Here is a 13,808-nt window from a genome sequence, read left to right on the forward strand (position 1 = left end):
ACCAACTATAAAACAGTGTGCACAACATGGTAACATTTTTATGTGGGCATGCTGTTGTTCAGGCACTAAGCTGTGTCCAACTCTTTGCAACCCCATGAACTGCAGCATGCCAGGCTTCTCTGTCCTTCGCTATCTCCCCGAGTTTGCTCAAACTGATGTCCATTGAGTCAGTGATGCCATCCAAACCATTTCATCCTCTGTGAGATGATGTGAGATTATGTGAGCATACTCAGAAAAATTCTAGAATGTATATATCAGCCATCACCACTGGTAGTCCAGTGATTAAGAATCCGCCTGCCAGTGCAGGGGACATGGGTTCTATCCTTGGTTTAGGAAGTTTTCACATGCCACAAGATAATTAATAAACCCCGTGTGCCACAACTACTGAGCCCACATGCTCAACTACTGAAGCTGGCACACCCTAGAGCTCCGGCTCCACAACAGAAACCACCCCAATAAGAAGCCCATGAATGGCAACTAGAAAATATTCCCCATTCACCGCAGCTACAGAAAGCCTGCACACAGCAACAAAGACCCGGCACAGCTAAAAAAAGTTTTAAGTAATTGATTAAAATAAATAAATAAACAAAACAGAGCCAGAAAATGTATGTAGCAAAAATGTTAACCGTGATTATCTCTGTACATAATGATTTTCCTCTTGTATTTCCAAATTCTTCTTAAATGAACAAAAAAATGAAGACAAAAAAATACACTATATCAGACTCTATTAAATCACATATTTTTTGTATGTTAGCAGATGTCTCACGGCAGTATTAAAACTGCAACAATTTTTTAAATTATCATTTTGAAAGCTGATGAGTATCAGTATATATACTAAAGAAATTCTGCTTAAACACCTGGTATCTTTAACTCATAACACCATTCAAGATGCAAAAATTGGCGTTCTTTAAAATCATTATGATGAAAAACACAGCTTGAGTGATTTCAAAAAAACATAGGTATTACAACAGATGAATAAAAATCTTTCCTCTACAAAAACAAACAAATCTTAATTCTTGAAGAAACCTTGTACAAAATTGAAAAGAACTTCTTGAGGAGGCTTTCATAAAGGTAAAATATTTTTTTAAAAAAGAAAAGAAAAAAACACAGTTAAACTATTTGCAAACCACAGTTTCATCTACGTCAATATGCAACATTTTAAAACCACACAAAAAGGAAAGGAAATTTTTAGTGCAGCCAGCAGCCCTACAGCGGGCCTGCTACCGCTGAAGCTAGCCAAACAGCTCATGTTTCTCTGAAGACTTGGAGCAAGGCCCGCTGAAGCACGGAGAATACATCTCCAGGTATGTCTTCCTAAATACTTAATATATTCAGTGTCTTTACGTGGCAGGGAAATCTATGATTTTCAGTGCTTAAACCATGTGAGCTGAAAATGCCAACATGTAATAAGGTTGCTGTAGAAGGCGGCACCAATTATTAAACTCCAAATAGATTCTCAGTGTGAACTACACTGTAATTTTCTTCTACCTGAAGACCTCATCCATCCCTTTAAGAAAGACAGCTTAATTCACACAACACTGAATACTACTTCCTGATGGGTAAGCCGAACTAGTCAGTAACTCGATTTTAAAACTGGATGGATGAAGGCTATGTTGTAGTTCTTCACCACAGGGCACAACAGGGCTCTACAAACACTGTGATAGGTAATTTCTAGAAAATTCCATTGTGACTTCTGTAAAGAAGGATCTAAGCAACGGGCACTCTAAAACAAAGGAAACCCTAGAAATCTCTTCTTGATTTTGCTGGAATACACCTGGGCACTTTAGATGTCCACAGGCTAATAATTGGTTAAAAAAATATATTCATTAAGCACTTAGTTTTCAAATTCATGATGGAAAACCCAGAATGCTATTATAATTTAACAACTATTAAATATTTGATATGACCAAAAATTTTAAATGAGAAGTGTGGGCTTCATTGCAAGCTAGCTGGAGGTTCAAGAAAAACAACTGGGAGGCCCTGCATAACTCTCAAGCAGTATTGAGTGAATAGTTACATTGTAATTATTTTTAAATAAATTACCCATGGCTGGTTACTTCCAGATATACACAGGTACACAGAACACAGAAGTCGCTCAGTCGTCGGACTCTTTGCGACCCCATGGATTGTGGCCCACCAGGCTCCTCGGTCCATGGGATTTTCCAGGCATGAATACTGGAGTGGGTTGCCGTTTCCTTCTCCAGTTCCAGATACACAGTACACTAACTGATCAAAACTAATTAATTCTCTAATCCTCTCTTTACCACGTAGTCATCTATAAAATGAGACTTTACTGTATGAGCAATAGGGCACTCAAAGAAACACATTATATGTTACGATCATAATGTAACATTCGAAATACAAGAGCCTAGGCCAAAATCTTCAGAGAAGGCAATGGCAACCCACTCCAGTACTCCAGTACTCCAGTACTCTTGCCTGGAAAATCCCATGAACAGAGGGCCTGGTAGGCTGCAGTCCATGGGGTCGCTAAGAGTCAGGCACGACTAAGCGACTTCACTTTCACTTTTCATTTTCATGCATTGGGGAAGGAAATGGCAACCCACTCCAGTGTTCTTGCCTGGAGAATCCCAGGGACAGAGGAGCCTAGTGGGCTGCTGTCTATGGGGTCGCACCGAGTAGGACACGACTGAAGCCACTTAGCAGCAGCAGCAGCAGCAGGCCAAAATCCTAGCCTGTAAAGGAACAATGAGCAAAGGCGGGAGGTGACAGTTCATCTACACTGACACTAGCTTTTGACCCAGAGAACAAAAGAATGTCCAGAATAAATGGTTAATAAATAAATGGTTATTAGCAAAAGTCAAGTCATAAGGATGTCAGTAAAACCTAGAACAGACTTCAGATCTGAAGGGCTTCCTTTAGGCATTTAGGATAGGCAGAATGGGGGCTGGGAAGGATACAGGCAGAGAGCCTAGAAAATGATCAACAAGGTGAGACCCTAGTCTGCTCCAACAAGCCAGGGAACGCTGGCCAACACCCAGGAGCCAGACCTCAGCGTCCTCAAACCCAGGGACTGGACCAAATGTTATAAATAAGGGTTCCCTGCACCCTGGCAGTCCTATGAGCCCCAAATGCTATCACAACAAAAAGTACAAAGGAAGGAAGGAAGTGCTCCCAGAACAGCAGGGGTCCCACCAACTAAACTGCAGAGTTGGGAGGAAGACAGTGCAGATGACATGGAGAGACTACAAACAGGAATTCTGAAAGAAAAGAAGGTTTAAGCTTAAAAGATAGGACCGAGATTTTTTTTTAATACATCTATTGTAAAATGAAACATCAAAACACACAGAGCCTAAATGTCGTTCATTAGTATTTAGGGGAAAAATTAAGAATGAATATTTTATTTCTGGTCTTTTACATGAAAATTTTTAGACTTATAGTTCTAAAATAAAGAACTTAGTAAAGGTTTGATATTATAATAAAAATAAGTATTATATGATACCACTTATATGCGGAATCTAAAAATAATGGTACAAATGAACCTATTTATAAAACACAAAGAGTCACAGATGTATAAAACAAACTTATGGTTACCAAGGGTAACGGGGGGAGGGATAAACTGGGAGATTGGGACTGACATAAACACACTGCTGCTGCTAAGTCACTTCAGTCGTGTCCGACTCTGTGCGACCCCAGAGACGGCAGCCCACCAGGCTCCCCCGTCCCTGGGATTCTCCAGGCAAGAACACTGGAGTGGATTGCCATTTCCTTCTCCAATTCATGAAAGTCAAAAGTGAAAGTGAAGTTGCTCAGTCGTGTCCAACTCTTCGAGACCCCATGGACTGCAGCCTACCAGGCTCCTCCATCCATGGGATTTTCCAAGCAACAGTACTATATATAAAATAGATAACTAATAAGGACCTACTGTAAGCACAGGGAACCCTACTCAATACTCTGTAAGGACTTACACAAGTTAAAAAAAAAAATCTAAAAAAAGAGTCGATATATGTTTGCTGTACAACTAAAATTAGCACAACATTGTAAATCAAGTATACTCCAATAAAAATTATTACTCAAAATAATAACAATAACCACCATTATTATTGTTATTATTACTGAGACACAGTTTCAAAGTGGTTTTGAACATGGCTTCTAAGACCAGACTGGCTGGCTGGGAATCCTGGCTCTGTAGTTTACCAGCTATACAACCTCAAGTGCTACTCAACCTCATGGTGCCTGTTTTCTCATCTATAAAACAGGGATACAAATGACCTAATTTTGTTCCTTTTTATAGCCAAGAAATATCCCATTGTATATATGTCCACTCATCTGTCAGTGGACATGTCGGCTGCTCCACGTCCTGGCTACTGGAAACAGTGCTGCAGCAACACTGGGGCGCATGGTCTTTTTGAATCATGGTTTTCTCAGAGTATATACCCAATATATGGGCTCATGGATCACATGGTAGCTCTATTTTTAGTTTTATAAGGTACCTCCATACTCCAATTTAAAAAAGGTAAGGGAGACAACATCTACATAATAGAAATAATAAAAGATTAAATCAGTACATGTAAAGTATTTGGCATGGTACCAGATACAAAGAATGTGTTTGATGACTATCACTGAGTTTAGTACAGAATGATGTTATTCCTGGACTCTCAAGTCCTATCTCAAGTAGGGAAATGGGAAAAACATGTACTCTTTAAATGTCCCTTTAATTTAGAAAGCTTTATATACATCTGCCTTATCCATCCACTTACATATTGTCTCACCCCAAGATGTACCCAATGGATCATTAAATAATTAAGAGAATTAAGATTCAAAAAAGCTTCTAAAGTTTTTATGCTTTTAAAAGGAAGTCTCAGAAAAATGGCCTTCTTAACTCCTAAAGTTACTGGTTGCTATTTTTAAAAGCTGCACATGAATTTTTTTTCTTGCTAAAACACAAAACCAATCTTCTGATCAATAAATCACAGGAAGGAAATTGTTTAATATTCATGAGAATGGTGCCACAGCCCTAAGAGCATGAGTTTATGAAGCCTAGTTTGTTTAACTTATGCTATAAATCATCCAATATTCCAGATACAGAGGGAATATGACAAGACTTTGTCACTATCAGCGATGATCACAGTGGTTCCAAGGGCAGGACTTACACACCTGGCCCTGACTGCCTTGAAACCCACAATGAAAGAAGAAAAAAATAAACCCCTCAAGTGCTCAAGTTAGATGTTTTGATACTTCTATATATATAACTGAGCTTCTCTTCTGAGAACTTGTTACCAACAATCATATACCCTTGCCCTAGAAACCTTTAAAATATAATCTTCGTCAAACTTCTTGACCAAGGAAATATCTATGCGAGCACTGTTCAAGAGAAATATAAAGCAAACCACAAAGCTATTTTAAAACTATCTTGCAGCTACACTTAAAAAAAGCAAAAGCAGGAGAAATTAGTTTTAATAATATATTTAACCTAATGTATCAAAAATATCGTTTCACTATATGCTCAATATAAAAATTAATGACACATTTTACTAACTGTTGCACTACATGCATAAAATAGCACAATTTTACTCCTTAAGCCTTTGAAATGTGACCAGCTCAAACTGACTTGTGCTGTAAGTGCAAAGTACAGACTGGGTTTTAAAGATTTAACGTAAAATATTGTAAAAATAGTGCAAGTAGTAACTACTAGTTATAATATTTCATACTAAATATTTTTTAAGACCCAGTATGTACTTTGCACTTACAGCACAGGTCAGTTTGGACTGGTCACTTTTCAAGGGCTTAATGGTCATCTGTGGTTGTAGGTTACCAAACCAGACAGGACAGGTCTACACCATCATAATCCAGAACATCAGGCAAAGACCAGATGCTAATTACAACTTCTTCTGTTAAAAAAGAAAAATGAAATGAAATTCTGATTGTAAAACTGTTCTGGTAGGTTACACAACAAAAGGCCTATTATTTAAATAAAAATCTTTTAGATTTTAGTACAATTTTCTGTCCCCTCTCACCTCCCCCTCTCCACCTAGGTTTCTCCAGCATGAAGAGTTCATGAAACCTATGAAAACAAAAGCCAGGAAGCCTCATTGAGAGCAATTCAGGCTCAGCCACAACCAAACCTTTTGTTTCCTCTATTTCTCAGAAATTCAGTTCACTTATCTCCTCTACAAACTAACTTCCAACCCAACTGGTTACAAACAAGCTATCAGGATGCAAAAGTGTGAAGTCAAAAACATCCCTTCTAGCAGCAACCTACACGGGATTTCCCAAAATCACAAAATCAGACCATGGAAACCCCATGCTTCCTTCCTTGTAATCGAAGATGTTCCCACCAATTCACACATCAAGTAACTTCACCAATAAAATTCTAAGAAGCAGAGTGATTGCGACCATGGTTCAGGAATGCAATTGTGTTTGAAGAAAACAATTTCTAATTTGAATTACTAACCTCCCTTCCCTCTCATTCGTTTTCTTTCTTTCTTTTTTTTTTTTTTTTTAACAGATTCTTTGGAGCTTTTTGTCTTTGTTTTGTTCTTTCTGGACGGTCATACCTACTGTCCTTGAAGATGACCAACAGTTCTACCTTCTGCCCAGTTTACAGAGACCTGGAGCCATTCACATATTTCTTTTATTTAGTTTTCCTCATTGGAATTATTGGAAGTTGTTTTGCAACCTGGGCTTTCATACAGAAAAACACAAATCACAGGTGTGTGAGCATATACTTAATTAATTTGCTTACAGCTGATTTCCTGCTCACTCTGGCATTACCAGTGAAAATCACTGTTGACTTGGGTGTCGCACCCTGGAAGCTGAGGATATTCCACTGCCAAGTGACAGCCTGCCTCATCTACATTAATATGTACTTATCAATAATCTTCTTAGCATTCGTTAGCATTGATCGCTGTCTTCAGTTGACATACAGCTGCAAGATTTATCGAATACAAGAACCTGGGTTTGCTAAAATGATATCAGCTGTTGTGTGGCTAATGGTCCTTCTTATAATGGTGCCAAACATGATCATTCCCATCAAAGACATCAAAGAAAAGCCCAACGTGGGCTGCATGGAATTCAAAAGTGAGTTTGGAAGAAACTGGCATTTGCTGACAAATTTCATAAGTATAGCAATATTCTTCAATTTCTCAGCCATCATCTTAATATCTAACTGCCTTGTAATTCGACAACTCTACAGAAACAAAGATAATGAAAATTATCCAAACGTGAAGAGAGCTCTCATCAGTATACTTTTGGTGACTACAGGCTACATCATATGTTTTGTTCCTTATCACATTGTCCGAATCCCATACACCCTCAGCCAGACAGAGGTCATATCTGACTGTTCCACCAGGATTTCACTTTTCAAAGCAAAAGAGGCCACACTGCTCCTGGCTGTGTCCAACCTGTGTTTCGATCCAATCCTGTACTATCATCTCTCAAAAGCTTTCCGATTAAAGATCACTGAGACATTTGCTTCCCATAAGGAGTCCAAGGCTCAAAAAGAAAAACCAAGGTCTGAAAACAATGCATAAAATACAGGATTTTTTTTGCATGCTATAATTTCTTGCCTCACTAGACAATTAAGTGTACAAACTCCTGGGAAGGAGGGGAAAAAGAGCCTCCGTAAGTAAAAATACAGGCAGAGGGCAAATGCGGTTTGGTTTACTGAGAAACTGTTTCTGAACACAAGCCCAACTGTACTCTTGTGGTTGTTGATGCTCCTTAATACAAATGTTTGTACAAAAAAAAAACAAAAAACTAAAAAGTCTTGTTGAACCAATATAAACCCTGCAATATCCTTAAAACCTAAATGAGTTCTATGACACAGAGTCTGAAATATTCATTAGGTATTCATTTAAAGACCTGGAGCTGACTTCTGATAGAAATATGCAAAATACTCTCTATGTGAGTTGCCAGAAAGCCCTTTAGCAACACAGTTTAAAGCCCTTTAGATCACTTTAAAAAAAAAAAAGGGCAGGTGATTTCTTACCTGAAACCACCTGAGCCTGATTGATTTTTAATCCATCACTTAAAAACAATAACTTTTTGGCTCAATGCTCCAATTTTTAACATCTAAGTGTGTCCTCGGAGAAGGCAATGGCACCCCACTCCAGTACTCTTGCCTGGAAAATTCCATGGGCAGAGGAGTCCATGGGGTCGCTAAGAGTCAGACACGACTGAGCGACTTCACCTTCACTTTTCTCTTTCATGCATTGGAGAAGGAAATGGCAACCCACTCCAGTGTTCTTGCCTGGAGAATCCCAGGGACGGGGAGCCTGGTGGGCTGCCGTCTATGGTGTCGCACAGAGTCAGATACGACTGAAGCAACTTAGCAGCAGCAGCAGCAGTGTGTCCTACCACAATAGCTTACAATTTTTTACTTATAAAAAGGCTCGGAAAAACATGGTTTTTGAACGTACTATAGGATATCCTTATATTTTAACTATAGGTTATAAATAAAGATTGTTCTACTGTTAGTAATGACAAATCCAGTGATTTCTTATTTTTATTTTGTAGCAGTAAAGAACATACCCCATAACATCTTCAAGTGGGGGGTCATTGAGTTATACTAACTGCTAAAACCACTGTTTTGGAACTCACATCAAAGGTATGGAAAACTAGCACCAGTCAAATAGTCTTGAAATAGACACGTCAGCTCCACATTGCAAGGACTTATTAGAAAGAAACGCAGCATGAGCTTAGCTGAAGTGTGCCCCCCAGGTCCTAAAGATGAGCTTGACCCCATGGGGGGCCAGCCATGTAATGTATGCGTGACTCCACTCTCAGGGTCACAAGCCATTGATCAAATTCTCTCAAATGCGAGTAAAACAGAAAGGATTCAGTAGATGGTATTAAATGAAGACTTATTTAGGGAAGGAAGACTAAAAAATTAAGATAAGCATATACAAGACTTTGTATTGTTTTCGCTTCAATTATAAAAGCCCATATCAAAACCATCAGTAATGCAATTATTAAGAAATGGTGTTGTTTGAGCAAAAACAAACACATAGACACAGAGAACAGAGTAGTGGTCGCCAGAGGAGAAGGGCTGAGAAGGATGACATGGGCAATGGGGATCGGCTGGTGGCGACAAAGGGAAACTCAGTTTGGGTGGTGAGCACGCTGCGGGGGATACCGCAGTAGAAATAAAATGTTTACACGTGAAACATCTCTCATGTTATAAATCAACATTACCTCAATAAAAATAAATGATCTCAAAGGATAGGAGGGAGGGGAGGAGGCAATAAAGGGAGAGAGAAAGACAGAAAAATAAGGAAAGAGGGAAGAAAAGAAGGAAGGAAGGAAGGAAAAAGAAATGGTGTTCCTGGAAAGTAACAAGTTTGAATTCCAGACTCATTTTTTAGCTCTGTGCTGAGAACTATTTTCTGACAGCTGAACCTTGGACAACTCCTGCCCACAGCTCTACTACACATTCTCTGAGGATGTACAGTCTGAGGAGAATAGTAAATGAGAAAATGCACCCAAAAAAGTGCCCGTTACAGCTCTAACATGGTAGGCACTGCAGCAACCCCAGCTGGCTAGTGGTAATGACAGGAAGCCCTGTCGGTATCACATGTCTGACACAGATAGGGTCTAAATGACCCCAAATTTTGTGGCAGAGGCTGGTTGAATGCCTGGACACTAGAACCTGGGCTTGGTGGCCCACTGAGAGCATAGTCTTACTGCTGAGCAGATGAAGACATCATTCATACAAGAGCATATATGAAACTAGCTTACTTTTCTGAATCTTTTAGTCAAGGTGCCTTTTAGTCTTCTCTCCTTGGCCTTCACTCACTAGAGCCACATTTTAAAGACAAAGTGGGGGTGGGGGCGGTAAAAAACAAACTTTTTATTTTTAAATCATATTCTTGTATTCTCCTCATGTGCATAATAGGCGAGTCAGACTCACTATAGCATCCACAATGGCACAGTTTTACTAGCATACGCTTTTATTTCCCCTTTTCTGATGGTTTAGTCTAAATTACACTGACAAAAAAGGCACTTCTAGACAACTGGTAATAGAAGGCTATTAAAAAATTCTATCCTATTATGTCAAATTTCTAGCAGTTCTTTTATGATTTCGCATCGCAGCTGAATTCTGTCATTATCCATCAGGAGACTTAGTCCCTGGAAATCATTCACACTCTTTCCTCTAAGGAAGAGGACAGTCTTGAGAATTTAAGTGCTGGGAACAGCTGTGTCACCACCGCAGGTCACACGAATTCACGTAAATGACAGAAGAAAGAAGCGCACGCTCGCGCAGCCCCCTGCTCTCATACCCCCACACACAGGGAGACCTGCAAAGCGCCGCTCACCCAAGAGAAGAGCACAGAACCCTCAACCAGTCTGAACCGTTTTCAAGTTTCTGCCGTATCTCCTTCCTTTCCCCTATTTCTTCCAAATACACATTTTGGGATAATTTAAAACTTACAGATAAAGTAAAAAGATAGTACAGACAGTTCCCGTATCTTCTTCATCTGGTTTGCCCTAGAGATAAAGCCTTACGTACCATGATGTATTTGTCAAAACCAGGACAGTAACACCAGCACATTAATATTAACTCAACTCTAGACTTTAATATGGAATCTTGACTATTTTAAAACAAATCAGACATCATGATAGTTCACCCATGAATTCTTCAAGATATATCTCTAAAATATCAAGCTGTTTCTGCTGCTCTAAATACACTGTGAAGTTGTTCCAATATGTAGAAAATGAGTGATGCCCACAGGTAACAGATGAAAAATATTGGTATATTCAACCAGTGATGAAAAAGAAAGAATTTTAGTTACTTTCAATATAGTCCTAGACATAGGATAATTAACAAGGGATTCTTAATTGTAACAAGAAAAAAAAATATATGGGTGTAGTGATTTCAAAAGTCATTTCAGAGGATGTTCAAAAATAACCAGAAAATAAAAAAATTTAAGAAACTATTTAGCCTAGAGATCAAAACTCCACAAAGGTGTCTAGGAAATAATATAATATGCACCTCACAATTACATTTTTTTAAAAAATAGTAGTAATAATAGTCTTATATAAAAAAAAATGACTCACTGAAATAAGTTAAAATTCCACGAAAAAGGATAGTGAACCTAAGAATTTTAAAAAATTTTTCTATAAATTTTGGCCCAATTTGCATTACATGTATCAGAAAACTAATCTTGTTTCCCTTCAAAATAAAGCACATCACTTGTTATGACTCAAACACTAAATTTCCCAGCAACTATTTCCCATGTGCTATCGATATCCAGTTCTTACAGTCAACAAGTGGAAATCCAAGTCTATCACATATATGACCTCTTCTATGAAGCATGAGCCAATTTTTCAACCAGAGGTTTTCCCCTCCTCCCATCTTTATTCTTTCAGAGTAGCAGAAGAGCTCTGGGAATGTCAAACGGTTCACTTTTCAGTGGTCACTTGGGTTTTTACTCAAGTTATTTCACTTATTATGGTGCTTGTCATTTTATAGACATTTGTCTCCCTATCTTTTTCATCTTTTCTGTGCTCAAAAGTTCTTACTCATCTGTATAATGCCAAAAGTACCTACCACAATACAGTGCAGATAAAAGCTACGTAGTAAATGAGTTTCAAATCGAAGTAGGAAAATACATACAGATATAATTTGCAGTGACTCAGATGCTCTTAGTACAAGTATACTAATATGGAAAATTTTGCTAAATGTCAGTAGTACGACACCACAAATGTAGACTACACGAGCACATAAGCTACATGGTAAGAACCATAACAAACAAAAGCAGGTAGTGAATACAACACACTCACCTCTTTCATGTGTAGTACTCAGGCAAGCAGTTGAATAATAAATGACCCTACAATGAAATGATCAGCTTGCCAACTGACAAGCGACTTACCAGAGGTATGGGAAAATGGGTTGCATACTGCAGGTGTCGTAGGAGGTCATAATTAGATGGAAAAATCAACTCCCTTGGTTTTTCTCTCTTCAACAGCTTCTCACCATTAACTGACATTCTTCTGCCCAGAGAAGGGTTGGCATTCTCACAGGACTCTCCAGGCATGGGAGAAAAAATCTAAGTCATGTAAAACAAATGTTGGAGACTGTAAATGAAAGAGCAAAACCAAAGCACACAACTTCAAACAACACAAGACACTCATACCATATCTTTTCCTTATTTAACCATTAGCAAAATAAGGAACTGTGTTAATTTCCACAAATTTTATGTTCAGATAAAGAGCATCATCTCCCGTTCCAAAGATGAGAAACTGGCAACCACACACACAGGTAAGACGCGTGCACAGCTCCATTTCCCAGAGGACCAGAGACGAAATTAGACTGATAACTAAGTGTCTTCCTCATAGGGCTACATTTCCTACAAAAACATATATAAAGGAATAATTCACTTATAAAGCTCATGGACAACAGACACAAAGGTTTTAGTCTGTACCCCAACCAACATGTGTTTTCATAGAGTTAGTTACACACTGAGATCCCTGAGGAAGAACACGTAATTATACCAAGATAAAGTAGAAGAATGTACAAGTCCTGAGCCAGGAAAGCTGTTATTTAGAAGCTGAACACACATCCAGCAAATCAACATGGCCTGTCCTGATAAAATGATATTCATGGATTCCTGAGAGATAATGATGTCTAAACAAAGGAGTCACGGTCAACCAGGAGGAGGCAATGCAGCCAAAACTGAGGATGAACTGAAATGAGGCAGCTGCATGAGATGATGAACTGTGGCCTGGAGTGGAATTCATTCCAGAGAAAGACATTTGCATCACAAGTACAGGGGTCATGCCAGTACACAAGGCAAGGGGCAGGAGGAGGAGACAGCAGGGGATAGAGGTGGGGGAGGAGGGGTTCATGGTCAATAAGAATTGGAAGGTTGAACCTACTGGAAATTCCGAACCAAAGTCAGTTTTAAAGTCATTCTTGTCTACTTCATCAAAAATATTAGTAGTTCCTGAGTCAATGCCCATATGCGCCATAATAGTCTGTTCCTGATAATTGCCAGAGAAAGAAAGTCACATTGTAAATTTTGTAGTTCATTAAGCTGAAGCTGAAACATGACAGTGACATCAGTCATCTTATGTCTCTTTTCCCCTCAGTGTGTTTTTCCTCAATAAAAGAAAAGGAAGTTAAGATACACACTGCTTTACAAAGCACGTTCTTCATCCTCATGATAAAAAAGATTTAACTTCCGCGCTATTTCAAGAAAAAATTGCACAAACTTCCTGATTAAAAACAAACTGACCATAATTTCCTTCTCGGGGCTATTCCCAGTCACATGCTCACCAACTTGCCTTAGTAAGAAAAATCTAAGGATATTTAACATACAAGATACCTTGATGTTCAAAAGCAGGAAACAAAAGAGAGAGAGACAGAGAAACATAGAAAAAGCATAAACAGGTAAACTAATTTTATGTTTTACTCTAACTTTTTTACTGTGGACAAATTTAGAAACAAAAGTATTCATAATAAACAAGTAATTTTCAAAAATCTTTAAGAGTATAAACTATAAATTCACATGTGCAATTCTAAAGGCACGTTTTTAAATTACAAAGATAGCCATTATTGTAAAATATCATAACAGCATATGCTGAAACTCACAGGACCGATATGAGGCTTTATTTTTCAGAAACTATCATAATTTCTAACAATTTTCTATTATTTCCCATCACCAACTTCATGTTTTTGGCCTTGAAAAGTCCCAAAAGTATCTGGAACAATGCCCAAAATATCAGAAAATTGGCAGAAAATGATAAAGTCATACTCACAGCATAAAGTAATTTGCTGAAAAGAGCAATTCTACACTTGAAAGACAGATTAAATTTGTAATTAATTGAAATGAAAATATGATGTGTTA

At 38.3% G+C, this 13,808-nt stretch overlaps 2 protein-coding genes across 4 annotated transcripts in view; one reads left to right on the forward strand and one right to left on the reverse strand.

Moving 5' to 3' along the window:
- MED12L (mediator complex subunit 12 like) overlaps positions 1–13,808 on the reverse strand; it is a 368,061-nt gene that overhangs the window by 239,118 nt on the left and 115,135 nt on the right. The window contains exons 15-16 of one of the 2 annotated variants that reach the window (XM_027543477.1): positions 12,838–12,942; positions 11,832–12,008 (exon numbers count right to left, since the gene is read on the reverse strand). In XM_027543477.1, coding sequence (XP_027399278.1) covers positions 11,832–12,008; positions 12,838–12,942 — 282 coding nt within the window. The remainder of the gene's footprint in view (positions 1–11,831; positions 12,009–12,837; positions 12,943–13,808) is intronic. The other variant, XM_027543482.1, reaches the window with a different exon arrangement.
- On the forward strand, positions 1,071–9,125 carry GPR171 (G protein-coupled receptor 171). 2 transcript variants are annotated; one of them, XM_027543558.1, is made up of 2 exons: positions 1,071–1,304; positions 5,994–9,125. In XM_027543558.1, the coding sequence occupies exon 2, from the start codon at positions 6,531–6,533 to the stop codon at positions 7,488–7,490; it is 960 nt and encodes a 319-aa protein (XP_027399359.1). In that variant the 5' UTR covers positions 1,071–1,304; positions 5,994–6,530; the 3' UTR covers positions 7,491–9,125. The 2 variants fall into 2 exon arrangements, with proteins under 2 accessions (XP_027399359.1, XP_027399364.1); XM_027543563.1 differs by having other exon boundaries at positions 1,072–1,304; positions 6,467–9,125.

This window comes from Bos indicus x Bos taurus, chromosome 1 (genome assembly GCF_003369695.1).
Source record: "Bos indicus x Bos taurus breed Angus x Brahman F1 hybrid chromosome 1, Bos_hybrid_MaternalHap_v2.0, whole genome shotgun sequence".
In the NCBI taxonomy this organism is placed as follows: domain Eukaryota; kingdom Metazoa; phylum Chordata; class Mammalia; order Artiodactyla; family Bovidae; genus Bos; species Bos indicus x Bos taurus.

Bases quoted from the DNA above. Each gene is read 5' to 3' on its own strand.
- GPR171 (XM_027543558.1), top strand. From the start codon at position 6,531: ATGACCAACAGTTCTACCTTCTGCCCAGTTTACAGAGACCTGGAGCCA.